General features: G+C 41.4%; 1 protein-coding gene across 7 annotated transcripts in view; it reads right to left on the bottom strand.

The window, feature by feature from the left end:
- LOC125100147 (T-cell-specific guanine nucleotide triphosphate-binding protein 2-like) overlaps positions 1-15,890 on the bottom strand; it is a 303,876-nt gene that overhangs the window by 38,849 nt on the left and 249,137 nt on the right. For 5 of the 7 annotated variants that reach the window (XM_047730079.1, XM_047730080.1, XM_047730081.1 and 2 more), the window contains one exon: positions 7,251-8,955. The exons of the other annotated variants lie outside the window; for them this stretch is intronic. In XM_047730079.1, coding sequence (XP_047586035.1) covers positions 7,744-8,955 — 1,212 coding nt within the window. In that variant the 3' untranslated portion in view covers positions 7,251-7,743. Of the gene's footprint in view, positions 1-7,250; positions 8,956-15,890 lie in introns of those variants that run through there. 7 annotated transcript variants of the gene reach the window in all.

Raw genomic sequence — 15,890 nt, 5'->3', positions numbered from 1 at the left:
GGTTAGATTTTAGTTTTTTTTATTTCTCCAAAAAAGGCTTTTATTTCTCCAGACAGGGTTTCTCTAATATCTTCCATGCCTTTTTCGAGCTTGGCTAGAACCTTGAGAATCATCATCCTGAACTCTAGATCTGACATATTACCAATGTCCGTATTGATTAGGTCTCTAGTCTTTGGTACTGCCTCTTGTTCTTTTCTTGTGGTGAGTTTTTCCGCCTCATCATTTTGTCCAGATAAGAATATTTGTAGGAGCAAATAAAATACTAAAAGGGTGGCAAAGACCCCAGGAAAATGTGATTTAACCAAATCAGAAGAGACCCCAAATCATGGGGGGAAGAAAAGGTAAAAAGAAGTTCAGAAAAAAAAAATTTAAAGAAAACAAATAATGAAAAAATATAAAAAAGAACATATATATATTCTTTTTATATTTTATATATTATATATATATATTTATTCTTTTTTATATGTGACTGGTGGCTAGAACAGGGTCACCCACTTAATTTTGAGAGTATTTTGGTCTCTTAGAAGAAAATACTTCCCAAAATTTTAAAGAATGAAAAACATATATAAGGGTAAACACAATGAAGGGATGGAATATGACTATAAAGATGAAAATTTTTTTTAATTTCTAAAAAAGGAATTTATAAGATAAGTTGGTTGGGAGAATAAAGAAATAGAAGGGTGGAGAGAATTTGCTCAGGTTGAGACTAGAACAAGCCCGGTTCTAGATTTACAGTTTATTTTAATCTATTAGAAGTAGTTGTACCCCAAATATTTTAGAAGAAAAAACCCTATGTGTATACAAAAATAATGTTAGATACAATGAAGGATAAAATATGACTAAAATAATGAAGTTTCAAAATTTTTTTTAAATGAAAGGTATTATTAAGATAAACTACTTAAAAAACATTAAAAGAGGAAAGAATAAAAATTTTTTTTAATTTTCTCTTTTATTTATTTTATTTATTTTTTAATTTTATTTTTTTTAAACATATATTTTTATCCCCAGGGGTACAGGTCTGCGAATCGCCAGGTTTACACACTTCACAGCACTCACCATAGCACATACCCTCCCCAATATCCATAACCCCACCCTCCCCAACCCCCCTCCCCCCATTAACCCTCAGTTTGTTTTGTGAGATTAAGAGTCACTTATGGTTTCTCTCCCTCCCAATCCCATCTTGTTACATTTATTCTTCTCCTACCCCCTTAACCCCCCATGTTGCATCTCCTCTCCCTCATATCAGGGAGATCATATGATAGCTGTCTTTCTCCGATTGACTTATTTCGCTAAGCATGATACCCTCTAGTTCCATCCACGTCATCACAAATGGCAAGATTTCATTTCTTTTGATGGCTGAATAGTATTCCATTGTGTATATATACCACATCTTCTTTATCCATTCGTCTGTTGATGGACATCTAGGTTCTTTCCATAGTTTGGCTTTGTAGACATTGCTGCTATAAACATTCGGGTGCACGTGCCCCTTCGGATCACTACGTTTGTATCTTTAGGGTAAATACCCAGCAGTGCAATTGCTGGGTCATAGGGTAGTTCTATTTTCAATATTTTGAGGAACCTCCATGCTGTTTTCCAGAGTGGTTGCACCAGCTTGCATTCCCACCAACAGTGTAGGAGGGTTCCCCTTTCTCTGCATCCTCGCCAGCAAGTATAAAATTTGAAAAAAGTTTAGCATAAGAAAAAAATAAAGTTAAAAGCAATTAATTAACTTTGCAAGACTAAAGAATCATGGGGAGAAAGCCATGAATTCCATGCTTTGTTTCTCCTCCTCTGGAATTCCACTGTTCTCCTTGGTAAGCGAACTTGGTCTTGGCTGGGTTTCTTGTTGATCTTCTGGGGGAGGGGCCTGTTGTAGTGATTCTCAAGTGTTTTTGCTGGAGGTGGAATTGCACCGTCCTTACCAGGGGTCAGGCTAAGTAATCCGCTCAGGTTCATTTTGGGGAGCTTTTTTTCCCTGAATGCTTTCTGTAGAGTTCTGGAGGACGGGAATGAAAATGCAGCCTCCCAATCTCCTGCCGGAGCAGCAGAGAGCTCAGGGCCCCACTCATCAGTGCGCCCTCAGAGAAAAGTGCTCAATCACTCCCGTCTACCTGGCTTCCGGCTCCGCTCTGAGCTCACCCAGCCTGTGACCAAGCATCTCAGTTTCTGGCACACAGCTCCACCTGGAGTCTCTGAACCTCACAGATCCCTGAGCTTTTCCGGGGGGGGGGTCTCCCTGGATCTTGTTGGGACACCACTCACAAAGCAGTGGCCTGTGCCATGGTTTATGGTTCAAGGTAACCCCAAGTTGAGCGCTCACTTCTCGGCTCTGTCTCTGTAGCCAGCTTCCCTGCTCTAATACCTGTGAGGTCTGCGATACTAAGACACCCCTGATCCTTCTTTGGCCCTGTGGGACCTGAGACTATGCTGTCCCCACGTGGGCTTCACCCAACGTTTAGCCTCTGGAGCGATGCCCTTAGTGGAGCAGACTTTTAAAAGTTCTGATTCAGTGCTCTGTTGCTCCACCAGGAGCTGGGAGCTGGCCCCTCTCCCGGAGGTCTATCTTCCCATCGCTTTGGATTCACTTCTTTACTGGTCCTACCTTTCAGAAAGTGGTAGATTTTCTGTTTCTAGAATTGTTGCTCTTTTTCTCTTCGATCTCCTGTTGGATTTGTAGGTGTTTGGAATGGTTTGATAAGTTATCTAGCTGATCTCCTGCTCCCTGATGTTCTTCAGCCTCCTACTACTCCGCCATCTTGACTCCTCCTGGATAAAGTATTCTTGGCTGCATATTTTTCTCTTTCATCACCTTGAATATATCATGGCAGTCCTTTGGTCTGCCAGGTCTCTGTGGACATGTCTGCTGCCAGCCTTATGTTCCTATCTTTGTAAGTTAAAGACCTCTCATCCTGATCTGCTTTCAGGGTTTTCTATTTATCTCTGAAATTTGCAAGCTTCATTATTATGTCTAGTTGTTTACATATTTTTATTGATTTAAAGGGAATTCTCTGTACCTCCAGGACTTGAAGGCCAGTTTCCTTCTCCAGATTAGGGAAGTTCTCAAATATAATCTGTTGAAATAAACTTTCAGCACCCCTCTTTCCTCTTCCTCTGAGACCCTTCTAGTATAGTTTTAGCTTTATGTTATCACTGATCTCTCAAATATTCCCTTTGTGATCTAGTAGTTTTTTATCTCTCTTATTCTGTTTCCTTATTCTCCGTCATTTTGTCTTCTATATCACTAACTCTTTCTTCTGCTTCATTTATCTTAGCACTTGGAGGCTCCATTTTTATTGCCTTTTGGTAATAGCGATTTTGATTTTGGCCTGATTAGATTTTAGTTCTTTTATTTCTCTGGTAAGGGATTCTTTAGTGTCTTCTATGCTTTTTTTCAAGCCCAGCTACCATCTTTATAATTGTTTTGAATTCTATTTCTGATATCTTACTTATATCCATACAAATTAAATCTCTCTCAGTGAGAACTGCCTCTTGTTCTTTTTTGGGATGAGTTTTTCCATCTCATAATTGTGTCCAGAAAACAATAGATGAGAGAGAGAGAAAAATGTAAAACTAGTAATAACACAAGAAATATATGCACTAAGGAAATCAAAAGAGAACACAAATTAAAAAAGAGAGAGAGAGAGAGAGAGAGAAAGACAGAGAGGCAGAGAGAAAGAAATAATCAAACAAGAAGGAGAACAGAACACAAAGTAAACTAGATCCTGGGTGTATTTTGAGCTGTTTGTTTGAGGAAATTATGTCCCAAAATAAGAAAGAAACAAAAACTTTTATATATATAAAAAATAAAATTGAATACACTGAAAGGAAACAAAAAAATATATATATATACATACATATATATGTATGTATGTACATATATATGTATGTATATATATAATATATATATATATATATAAAATCTAAATATAAAAATTAAAAAAGACTTAAAAAGGGAATTGCTAAAATAAAAAATAGCTAAGAAGGAAAAAAAATATAAAATTGAAAGACTATAGAATAAGAAAAAAAAAGATGAATGTTATATACTGTTTTACCCAAGAGTTTAAGTTTTGCAATTCTGTATAATCAGTAAACTATGTTTATAGTTTAGTTTTATAGTATAGTTTAGTTTATAGTATAGTTTAGTTTATAGTATAGTTTATAGTTATAGCTTCATGTTCCTGCTGGTCTTCTGTGGCAGGGGCCTGTTGCACTGATTCTCAGGTGTCTTTCCTGGGTGAAATATACCACCCACCCTTGCCAGTGTGCTGGGTTCAGTGCAAGCAGCTGTGGATTATACTAGGTGGTGCTACCTGAAGGCTTTCTGCACCAATGGGGAGGATAAAAATGGTACCACCCCAATCCCTAGCCCCAGAGCTGAAAGGTCACACCCCACTCACAGAAAAGCAGTCAATCACTCTTGTCTCCCTGGTTTCCATCTGAACTCTATGCTCACCTATCCTGTGACAGAACATTTTTTATCTCAGGCATGCAACCTTGTTTCAAGTCTCCAAACTTTATCAGATCCTGTAGCACAGGCCCCCACCCCTCCTCAGGGGAGGAAGGGGTGTCTCACTGGGCTTCTGCCCTTTGCTTGGCCCCTGTTTGGGGAGTGGACCCCCAACCAAGCAGCAGTTTGTGGTTTAAGGCAACACTGTCTAGAAAGCCAGCTTCTAAACTCAACTGTTTGCAGCAGACTTCCCTACTCTGATGTTTGGGAACTCTGTCACACTCAGGCACCCCCATTCTTTTTGTGGCCATGGGGATCCTGAGACAATGCTGTCCCACCTGATATTCTGCCCTGCTTCACTACCTGAGCTTCCCAGGGAGGATGTCTCCCACCCACACAGACTTCAAAAGTTCTGATTTTGTGTTTCTACTGCTTAAATACTTTCTGGTAACCTCCTTAAGTCAGGCTCTTTCCCAGAAGTTTATATTCTGATATATATCTCCGGATTCATGTCTCTGCACCTCCTACCTTGCAAATGGTTGCTTTCTTATTTGTAGAATCTCAGCAATTCTTTTCTAAGATCTCCAGTTAATTTTGCAAGTGTTCAGAATGATTTGATAACTACCACGCTGAATCCCAGGGACAAGATGAAATTAGACTCCCCTATTCCTCTGCCATCTTAACTCCTCCTTTTTCTCCTAGAGAAAGTTTTCTTAAATGAGATGATAGTGGTATAAAGATACCAAGATGGCAGCTGTATAACACAGACTGACCAATGTAATACCTTTGACTACATTAAAGTGAAAAGCTTCTCTTCATGAAAACAAATGCAAAAAGAAAGTTTAGAAATCTCCACAAATCTGGAGATTTTTGTATAAATGTAATCAACTAATGATCAATGGAAGGAAAGTATGTTAAAAATTCCAGAAGTCACTAAAAAAAAACCCTGAAACTATCCAGCATGGAGGTGGGCAAAAGACATGTACAGAATGTTCATAGAAAAATAAACACGTACAGAGAAAAATAGAGAAATTACCACAAGTAGTGAGACAAATTCATCTCTGTGCACTATGATATGATATTGTTAATTAGTTTGTGGCAAAATTTGAAAAGTTGGACAAATTCAGGTATTGGTGAGAATGTACATTGATAGACTCTCTGAAACATGGCTGCTGGGATTGTAAATCAATACATTCTTTTTGAAAAAAACAATATGGCTCAATCATAAAATTGGACATTCATGTGCCTCAGGATTCAGCATTTCTACTTCTAAGACTACACTTAAGAGACACTCTGCAAATATGTGCAGAAGGCATGGACATGTGCTCCTAGCAGCAGTCTTCATAATTGTGGAAAAAGAGAGGACAGGTATTGGCAGAAAACAGATAATTAAGTTTACCTACACAGTGTGGAAAGGACTGAAACACAGATATATGGCGAGTAATTAATCTTTTGGTATAATGTTGACATTACAGATTAATTTATGTAACCTTCTGAATGATCAGTGTTAATGGAAGTGCTCCAGGTCACTAGTCCCTGCTGACATTTCTGAAAGCCAGGGATGAAGAGTTCCTACAATTTTCCTTGGAGACAACCAGGTGGTCATCCAAGGAATGTGAATGGAATTGGCATTGGCCTTTTTACTGGCAATGTGGCATGCTAGAAGGAGATAGATCTTCATAGTTCTAAGAGAATATGATGTTGTGTCCGGAATCCTCTACTCAGTTAAACTATTGAAAGCGATCACAAAACAATGGCATTAATTTGAAAATACAAAGACTAGAAAGTTTACCACACAGAGAACTTTTTTCTCACTCTGAAAATGGATGCAATGTAAATGAACAGGGAACAGGAAATCCAGAAGCACCAATGCCACTTAGTGAATGGACTGATATGAGCAAGGCCTGTGCTCCAGGTTGGGAGAGCAAGTAGTCCAAGTGAGAGCAGGAATTAGAGGTGTTTCACAGAACACCTTCAGGGAGAACCCTAGCCTGCTCTTCCTCAGGGGAGTGCTCACATTCTACTGTCATTTACTCTCCCTCCAACTACTGAGCATGGCTGTATGTAGCTATCTAGCTCTTTCTTGTCTTCTTCTTTTTTTTTTCCTGCCTTTTTCTTGTTAAATATAGATTCCCCAAACTGGATAACTCTGCATGGCCTGAGGCTGGATGAAATGACCTGAAAATGTTGGCAGAGGCTGGTCCTTCAGTAGGTAGCAAGGAAGGACATGTCCAGGGGCCAAGGAGGAAAGAGCTGTGATTGGAGAGGGTACAGCTCCTTCATGCTGGGTACATGCAGGAGTGACTCTCACAGAGAGAGGAGGTCACTCACACCTGGCCATTTTGTAAGGAGCTTCTTGATGGTATTATCTGGTATCTGTTGTTGTGGATCAAATTATGCTGAAACTTAGTGGCTTAAAACAAGTGTTTATTTGCTTATAGTTTCTGAGGGCCAGAAATTCAGGAACAGTTTTAATTGTGTGGTTCTGGATAAGGGTCTCTCCTGAGATGGCAGTCAAGCTATCAGCTGGGCTGCATCTCCTGGTCTTGCTGGGGTTGAAGGATTTACTCTCCAGATGACACATTTACATGACCAGCAGTTAATGTAGGCTGCCTCTGCTATCCTCCACATGGCCTCTGATTCCTCAGGACCTCTCCAAAATTTTTATGGTAACTAGGCCTGGAGAGGAAAGAGGAGAGGGAGATGGAGAGAGAGAGAGGAAAACAGAGCTGGAGCAGGAGCAAGGCAGAGCCAGTGAACAGAGTGTTTATAAGACAGAGATGCACTTTTCATAACAAAGTTCTGGAATTTTTGGACATTCATTTATTGCTGCCATATTCCATTAACCACTCCAGGGAAAGGGTTTAAACACAGCCATGAAAATAGGAGGAAATGTTAGAGGTCATCTTAAAGTGTCTACCACTGACCTACCAGGAGGTCAAGATTGTGTGAGTCCACAGACTGTGAGATGAGAAGTGAAAGAACATGGACATCAGAGAAATGGTGTTAAAGTTAAGTGAGAAATGGATGTCAGAATGAGACTGTATGTCACATTGAGCAGATATTTTCTTCCACCTTTGGATGCAGGCTCATTTAATAAATGACAAAACACAACATATTTGGGTATTTCCTGACATGAGTTCAAAATGAGCAAGTCATCTCATATGCCTCAAGGGACTGACAATCAATGAAAGTGAAAGTAATTGAGCTTGACTGAGAATTGAGAAAGGATGTGTGGAAAGGACCCCAGATGTCCTGACTTCCCTTCAGAAGGAGGCTTCTGAGACATCACTTCTTCAGATGATGGAGTCTGCCAGGATTTTCTTCAGGATGTCCTTGGTGTCCTTGGCAACTATTTCAAGGAGGCGTCTGTGTTTCCACTTTCTAAGGGAGTTGAAAACAAAACCACCTAACAGTGGGATACACCTCAGAATTAAACATAAGCAAGAGACTACATTACAATTCATGCAAGAAAATGGCCAGTCCCCTCTGCAGACAGTGTTTAGATCTCGAGACTTCATAAGGGCCCTGTACTCCTCTATGGGTTTCTCCATACTCTGAGCCATCTGCCAGAGAGATTCATCATCTATACCAAAGAGCAAGTGGTAGGCCATCAGACTTTGCTCCAGATCATCTGCATTCCAGATACCAAGGGTGTCAAAAGACTTTGAGGCTATTTTCTTCCTGCAAGTAATCACTTTGTCATTAATGGCCTTCTTATAAGTGTGGGACAGATTCTCTAGGGGACCATGGTACCTGGTGTCAGAAATGTCCCTTTGCAAGGTGCTCCTAAGCTTGGGGAAGTCATGCAATAAGGGGTCAAAGCTAGAGACCAGGAATATGTTGGGTTCACACACTCCCTCTTTTTGGAGATTTTCCAGAATATTCTCCTGAATATTCTTCATGAGTCGTTCCTTCAAGTGGGCACTTGTGCTGATGTCCCTGTCCAGCTTGGTCCAGACGATATAGAACTTCTTTCCCAGGCCCTGGATGATTTTGGCAAGCTTCACGAGATTCATGCTGAACTGTTCTGATGCAATGATGATGATGAGGTCATACAGACTAAACTGCATCTCCAGGAGATAGTTCCCCAGGCTTTGGGTATCTGCCCCTATTCCGGGAAGGTCCCACAACACCACGTTGGGAAAGTGGGAGGAAAAGTAGCGAGTGGGAATCTGGGTCGTCCTCACAACCCCAGTGGGAGCTGAGTCCTCCTCCTCCTGCCCAATTCCCCGCAGTGCATTGATGAAGGAGGACATGCCATTGCCAGAGTCCCCAGTCACAGCAATGTTCACTGGGGCACTGGATGCTGTCTTCAGGGTCTCCTTGACCACAGAGACTACCTCCAGCAACTTCCCTCCTCCCAAGGCATTTTCCGTGTTTATGGCAACCTCCTTAGGTAGGACACTCCAGCCTATATTGTATGGCGTATCAGAGGCAGAGGATGCAAGTAGTGGGGTGTGAAGAGAGTGGGTGGGCTGTGTCACATCACTGAGCAATGGAGTGACCTGCAGAAATAGGAAAAACAGGGGAGTTAAGAGAGCCCAGCACATAGGGTGGCAGAGGAATCATCAGATTTGGTAACCCAAACTGAGGGCATCAGATCCACACCCAACTCCCTGCAAAGGTACTTAGGTGACAAACAGCAAGCCTCTGGAAAAATGTTTGCTAGTTTGTCAAAAATTTAAACATATTCAACCATAGAAAATGAGGAAATCCTACCATTTGTAACATGTATGGACACTGAAAGCATTATGCTAAGTAACATAAATCAGACAGACAAATACTGCATGTTCTAACCGGTGTGTGGAATCTAAAATTAAAATAAAATAAGTTCATAGAAAAAGAGAACACACTTGTGGATTCAATTTATCACAGGGAGAGAAGGCGGAATTGGAGGAAGTTTTCAAATGGTACAAGATTTCAGTTATAAGATAAGTAAGTACTAGGGATATAGTGTACCACCTGATCACTACAGATAACAGTCTGTCTAATGACTACCTAATATACAGATATGACTGTATGATTTATAGGAAAGTTGTCAAGGGACTATAACTTGAGTTCTCATCACATGGAGAACTTTTTCTCTTTTTTATTCTTTCTTTTCCTTTTATTGAGATGATGGATGTTAGCTGAACCTACAGTGGTAATTACTTCACAACATATATAAATCATGCTGTATGTCTTAAATTCACACAGTGATGTATGCCAATTCTTTCCCAATAAAACTAATAAAATAATCTAAACAGAGTCACCAAATGACCCAGCAGTTCCATTCCTAGGTGGATACCTAAGAGGGATGAAAATGTACATCTAGGTAAAACCTGCATGCAAATGTTCACAACGACTTTATTACAATAACCCCTCAGGTGGAATTCACACAGTTGTCCACCCACTGTTCAATGGATAAAGAAAAGTGGTCTATCCATACAATAGATTGCTATTGGGCAAGAAAAAAATGAAGTACTAATACCACCCACAACATGGATGAACCCCAAAACATTATGCTCTGTGGATGCCGACAGCCCATCGGACCATGAATTCTGTGATTCTATTCATATGAAATGTCCGGAAAAGGCAAATCCTTAGGCACGGAAAATATATTGAGAGTTTCCTAGATTGGAAGGGCAAATGGTAGGAGGGAAAAGAGAGGTAGTCAAGAGGTACAGGATATCTTTTGGATAATGAACACGTTCTAAATCTGATTATAATGGGTGTACAACTTGGTGAATATATTCAAAGCTACTGAAAACTTTAAAGGGATGAATCATAGAATGTGTAAATTATATCCCAATGAAGTTGTTGAAAAGAAAAGCAGGAAAGGTGCTCATTGAGGAGATGTGCACATGTTAGAGGCTCAGAGGAGACCACTGATGAATGCTCTGTAGCTGTGCTACTAGTAGTCAGCTTCTCGGCAGGTTATGGATGGAGGGGTTTGAGCAGAAGGATATTATGAGGGTTGCTCAGTCAGGACCTGGCAAATATGGATACTCCTCCACCCAGATTGGGTGAGCATGATGTCCCACCGGGGATGTCCCCAGGCAGAAGCAAACTTGTGCCAACTCTCCATACTGTTCAATCCTGAGGACCGACACATCCTCAATACATATGTCTTCAAGGTCAAGAGCAATTTAATTGTCTTAACAGCAGTGAAAAGTGCGTTTTCCCCCATTTTCCATATCTTTCACCACTAACTGCATACCTAAAAAATCCCTGTCCCTCATCCACTGCAACATTTAAGTTACACAAGCTTTCCAAATAATATCCTACTGATTTTTAAGTCAGTACTTATGTTTGTACTTGATTATCTTTGCTGTGATTATTGCTATAAGTATTTAAGCTCTCCCATGAGCTTTCTCTTGTAAGCTGAACCCTGCAATAAGATTGCAAAGCATTTGGGGTGCCTTGGTGGCTCAGTGGGTTAAGGCCTCTGCCTTCGGCTCAGGTCATGATCCCAGCATCCTGGGATGGAGCCCCCATCGGGCTCTCTGTTCAGTGGGGGGCCTGCTTCCTCCTCTCTCTCTCTGCCTTCCTCTCTGCCTACTTGTGATCTCTCTGTCAAATAAATAAATAAAATCATAAAAAAAAAGATTGCAAGCATTTCATATGGCAGAATTGGGAAGGAGAACTGGTTGGGATTACCCACTGGACTCTCCTTCTGGGGGCTACACACACAGTGTTGGCTGGTGGGCTTTGACAATCCCACAAGTTATGGCTGCTTGCTGTGGTAATTTCCCTTAAGACATCTACTATCTCTGTGTGCACAAATGCAAATTTTAAAACACTTTCTAATTCAAGACTGACTCTTTGCTGAGGAGTTTTCTTGTACAGCCTCATTAAGGGACTCTCCTGATGATCTTGGAGATGAGACCTCACATCCAAACACTCAGGTTTCTGCTGAAAAGGACTCCAGTCCTGTCTGTAGGACAAATTTCATGTTGAGCTGTAGGAGCTATGGTGCAGCTTGTTACCCACCACACTGGCATTCCTCTCCAATGGTGTGTCCTCCTTGCATGATTGCCCCCCAGAGTTCTGAGTGCTTTCTTCCAATGAGGAAATTGCCAAGAGCCCTGAGTTTTCAGACAGGCTTGGCCCATGGTAATGTGAATGTTTTCACATTGAAAACTGAGCTCCAGAGGGGGGAAAAGATGGCGGGGAAGTAGGAGGAGGTGCCTTTTCAACCTGTATCCTAAAGTGAGCTGACAACCTACCAAAGAACTCCGATCACCCATGAAATCAGTCTGAGGTCAGAATTACACACATCTGGATCTCTACAGGGGCAGAAGACGCCAGTGGGCAAGTAAAGCGGAGTGGGAAAGGTGGACTGATATCGGAAGATAAACAAAAGGGGAGGGAGCCACCAGAGGTGACAGGTTGGAAAGTAATACCCCTAATATGAGCGAGAATGCCCTGCGTCTGGGGACCAGCATTAACTTGGAGACTGGTTGAAAGCACTCTAAAAGAGCAAAAGATTGTGGTGGGGGAAATTGTGGGAATCCAGGTGGCTAGGGACAGGGGCTTAAGTCCCCGGTCCCAGAACAGCCTCCCCTGGCGCTGAGCCAGAGAGAGTGCGGTGGAGAAACGAGGTCTTGGTCCCTGAGCCACCAGCGCGCCCGAGATTGCCTGGGTTCTGGCCCCTGTGAGGAGATGGGAGCCACGCGCGAGCCCTGCTACAGCGCCTGAGATGCGCGCGCCCCTCATCCTCCCCTGAGAGAGGTACAAAGGCCCAGCCCATGCTCTTTGACACGCGCCATTGTTTCAGAGCCCAAGACGTGCACCCCAAACTCTGCCCTGAGAGAGGTGCACGAAGGCCCAGGCTGGTGCTTTCTGACCTGCGCCCCGTTCTCAGAGCCTGAGACACGCGTGCGACCCACAGCCTCCCTGAAAGAGGTGCGTGCAAGCCTGGCGCTCTTAGACCCAGAAAGACCAGGCACTCCCAGCCCAGGCCAGCGGGAAAATCTCAGTGTGCGATCATGGCTTGGAACCTATCTGGTGGTCTGGAGCTGCCCAAACAGATGCCGCTGCTTTGGTTTTGGGTACAAGCAGAAGATCCTGCGTCCCCAGGGACTGCGACTCAGAACCTGCTCTGCCAGCGGCCAAGGGGGGATTTATATGGGCTCTGCAACACCCACAGAAGAACAGACTGAGGCTTCTCTCTGAGAGGGAGGTCAGGGTGCAGTTTGTTTTCCTCTAAACCTACAAAAACCATCAAAAGCGGTCAAGGCGAGAGGGGGAAAAAAAAGGTGAGCAAACATAAAACCCTCCAGAGAACAAAAGCCTGAAAAAACTGGTTTCCTCAGAGCCCATCCCCTTGATGGGGACTGGACGACTTAACTCAGGGAACATCATTGACTGAAAACCCACGTGTCAGGCCCCTCCCCCAGAACACCAACCAGGAAAGAAAAAAAAAAAAAGACTACAAGAGAACCACCACCAATACTTCATAGGACAACTTTTATTTTTAATTTGTTCCCACTATTCTGGCTCATTTTTTTATATAGATAATTTTTAAACCTATTTACCATCACAGCGAGCTGTCCAGTACATCAAATTAAATAATAACCTTCTAACCTGAAATTTTTGATACATACACCTGTGTTTTTCTTTTGATTTTTATTTTTTTAATTTTTTTCTAAATTTTAGTTTAGTTTAGTCTAGTTTATTCCTTTTTTATTTTTATTTTCTAATATTCATATAGAGTTAAACTTCAAAGTAATCCCTTTCCCCAATCAATACTACCCCTATAGATAAACCAATTTTTAATCCCCCTTTAGCCTAGGAAAGTTGAGTCCTTTAACAAATATATCAAGATACATCCAGGAAGAATCAAAACAACCTTCCTTGCCCACACTGAGAATTATAACCACTCTCCCCATTTTTTTCTTCCACCAGTGTTTCTGTGTTTTTGTGTTTGTCCTGAGAGTATATAAATCTTACACTTGGGGTTCTTTTCAACAAGGTTCTTCCTTTATTTGCATATATATTTTTTTTTCTCTTGTTATATACTTTTATCCGTCTTTTTGTTTGGCTGTTTTTTTTGTATACCTCATAAATCTTACCTCGGGGCCCATTTGGGCTGAACCTTCTCTTTCATCTTCCCTTTCTTTCCTGTCTCTCTCTCTCTCTTTTTTCTTTTTCTTTTCTTTTTTCTCTCATTTGGGTGGGGAATCCTGATTGCTCAGAAGTGTTCCAGGGTGCACCCAGACTGCACCACGGTCAATACAACCAGCTACATCTGTTCAGTCATCTCTCACCAAAATGACTAGGAGGAGGAATGCCCAACAGAAGAAAAATACAGAAGATGGACCTTCTGCAACAGAGCTAATGGCTATCAACATAGACAATATGTCGGAAAGAGAATTCAGGCTAACAATTATCCAGGCAATAGCTAGGTTGGAGAAAGCCATGGATGACCAAACAGAATTGATTAGGGCTGAACTGAAAGCGACCAGAGAGGATGTTCACAATGTTAGGGCAGAGCTAAAAGCTACCAGGGCTGAGGTTCACAATGCTTTCAATGAGTTCCAAACTAATCTAAATTCTCTCAAAGCTAGGGTAACTGAGACAGAAGATAGAATTAGTGATCTGGAGGACAAACAGATAGAGAGAAAGGATAAGGAGGAAGCCTGGAACAAACAGCTCACAAACCATGAAAACAGAATCAGGGAAATAAATGACGCCATGAAACGTTCCAACATCAGAATTATTGGAATCCCAGAAGGGAAGGAGAAAGAAGGAAGTCTAGAAGATAGAGTGGAACAAGTTCTTCATGAAAATTTTCCCAATCTGGCGAATGGAACCAGCGTTCATGTACTAGAGGCCGAACGGTCTCCACCCAAGATTATAGATTCCAGAAAAACATCAAGGCACCTGATAGTCAAATTGAGGAATCATAATTGTAGGTATAGTCTCTTGAAAGCCACTAGGACAAAGAGGCTCCTTATTTACAGAGGAAAGCCCATCAGAATAATGGCAGACCTGTCCACAGAGACCTGGCAAGCCAGAAAGGGCTGGTAAGATCTATTCAGGGCACTAAATGGGAAGAACATGCAGCCAAGAATACTTTATCCATCAAGACTGACATTCAAAATGGATGGAGAGATAAAGAGTTTCCAAGACCGGCAAGGCTTAAAAGACTATGAAACCACCAAGCCGACACTGCAGGAAATATTAAGATGGGGTTCTATAAAAGAGGAAAAATCCTAAGAATAGAATTGAACAGAAATATAGAGACAATCTACAGAAAGAAAGACTTCAAGGGTAACACAATGTCAATAAAAACGTATCTATCAATAATCACTCTCAATGTGAATGGCCTAAATGCGCCCATAAAATGACACAGGGTTGCAGATTGGATAAAATGACAGGACCCATCCATATGTTGTCTACAAGAGACCCATTTTGAACCCAAAGATACACCCAGACTGAAAGTGAAGGGATGGAGAAGCATCTTCATGCCAATGGGCCTCAAAAGAAAGCGATTCTCATATCAGATAAACTAGATTTTAAACTGAAGACTGTAGTCAGAGATACAGAAGGACACTACATCATTCTTAAAGGGACTATCCACCAAGATGATCTAACAATTGTAAATATCTATGCCCCCAATATGGGAGCAGCCAATTCCATAAGAAAATTGTTAATCAAGATAAAGAGTCATATTGATATTAATAGTAGGAGATCTTAACATGCCTCTCTCAGAAATAGATCATTGAAGCAGAAAATCAATAAGAAATGAGAGCATTGAATGACACATTGGACCAGATGGACCTCATAGATATATACAGAACATTCCACCCTAAAACAAAAGAATACTCATTCTTCTCAAGTACACATGGAACCTTCTCCAGAACAGACCATATACTGGGTCACAAATCAGGACTCAACCGATACCAAAAGACTGAGATTATTCCCTGCATATTCTCAGATCACAATGCTTTGAAACTGGAGCTCAATCACAAGGAAAAGTTCAGAAGGAACTCAAACACCTGGAAGCTAAAGACCACCTTGCTTAAGAATGTTTGGATCAACCAGGAGATCAAAGAAGAACTGAAACAATTCATGGAAACCAATGTGAATGAAGACCCTTCGGTCCCAAACCTATGGGATACAGCAAAGGCGGTCCTAAGGGGGAAATACATAGTCATCCAAGCCTTCCTCAAAAAAATTTAAAAATCCAGAACACACCACCTGTCTCTATACCTTAAAGAACTGGAGAATCAACAACAAATCAAACCAACTCCCCCACATAAGATGGGAAATAATCAAGATTAGAGCTGAGATCAATGAGGTAGAAACCAGAGATACAGTAGAACGTATCAATGAAACTAGAAGTGGTTTTTTGAAAGTATCAATAAGATCGATAAACCATTGGCCACAGTAATCCAAAAGAAAAGAGAGAAAGCCCAAATTCAAAAATTATGAATGAAAAGGGAGAGATCAC

The sequence above is a fragment of the Lutra lutra genome, chromosome 5 (genome assembly GCF_902655055.1).
Source record: "Lutra lutra chromosome 5, mLutLut1.2, whole genome shotgun sequence".
NCBI lineage: Eukaryota > Metazoa > Chordata > Mammalia > Carnivora > Mustelidae > Lutra > Lutra lutra.
The sequence above is the reverse complement of the archived record's forward strand: the minus strand, read 5'-3'. Positions and strand labels throughout refer to the sequence as shown.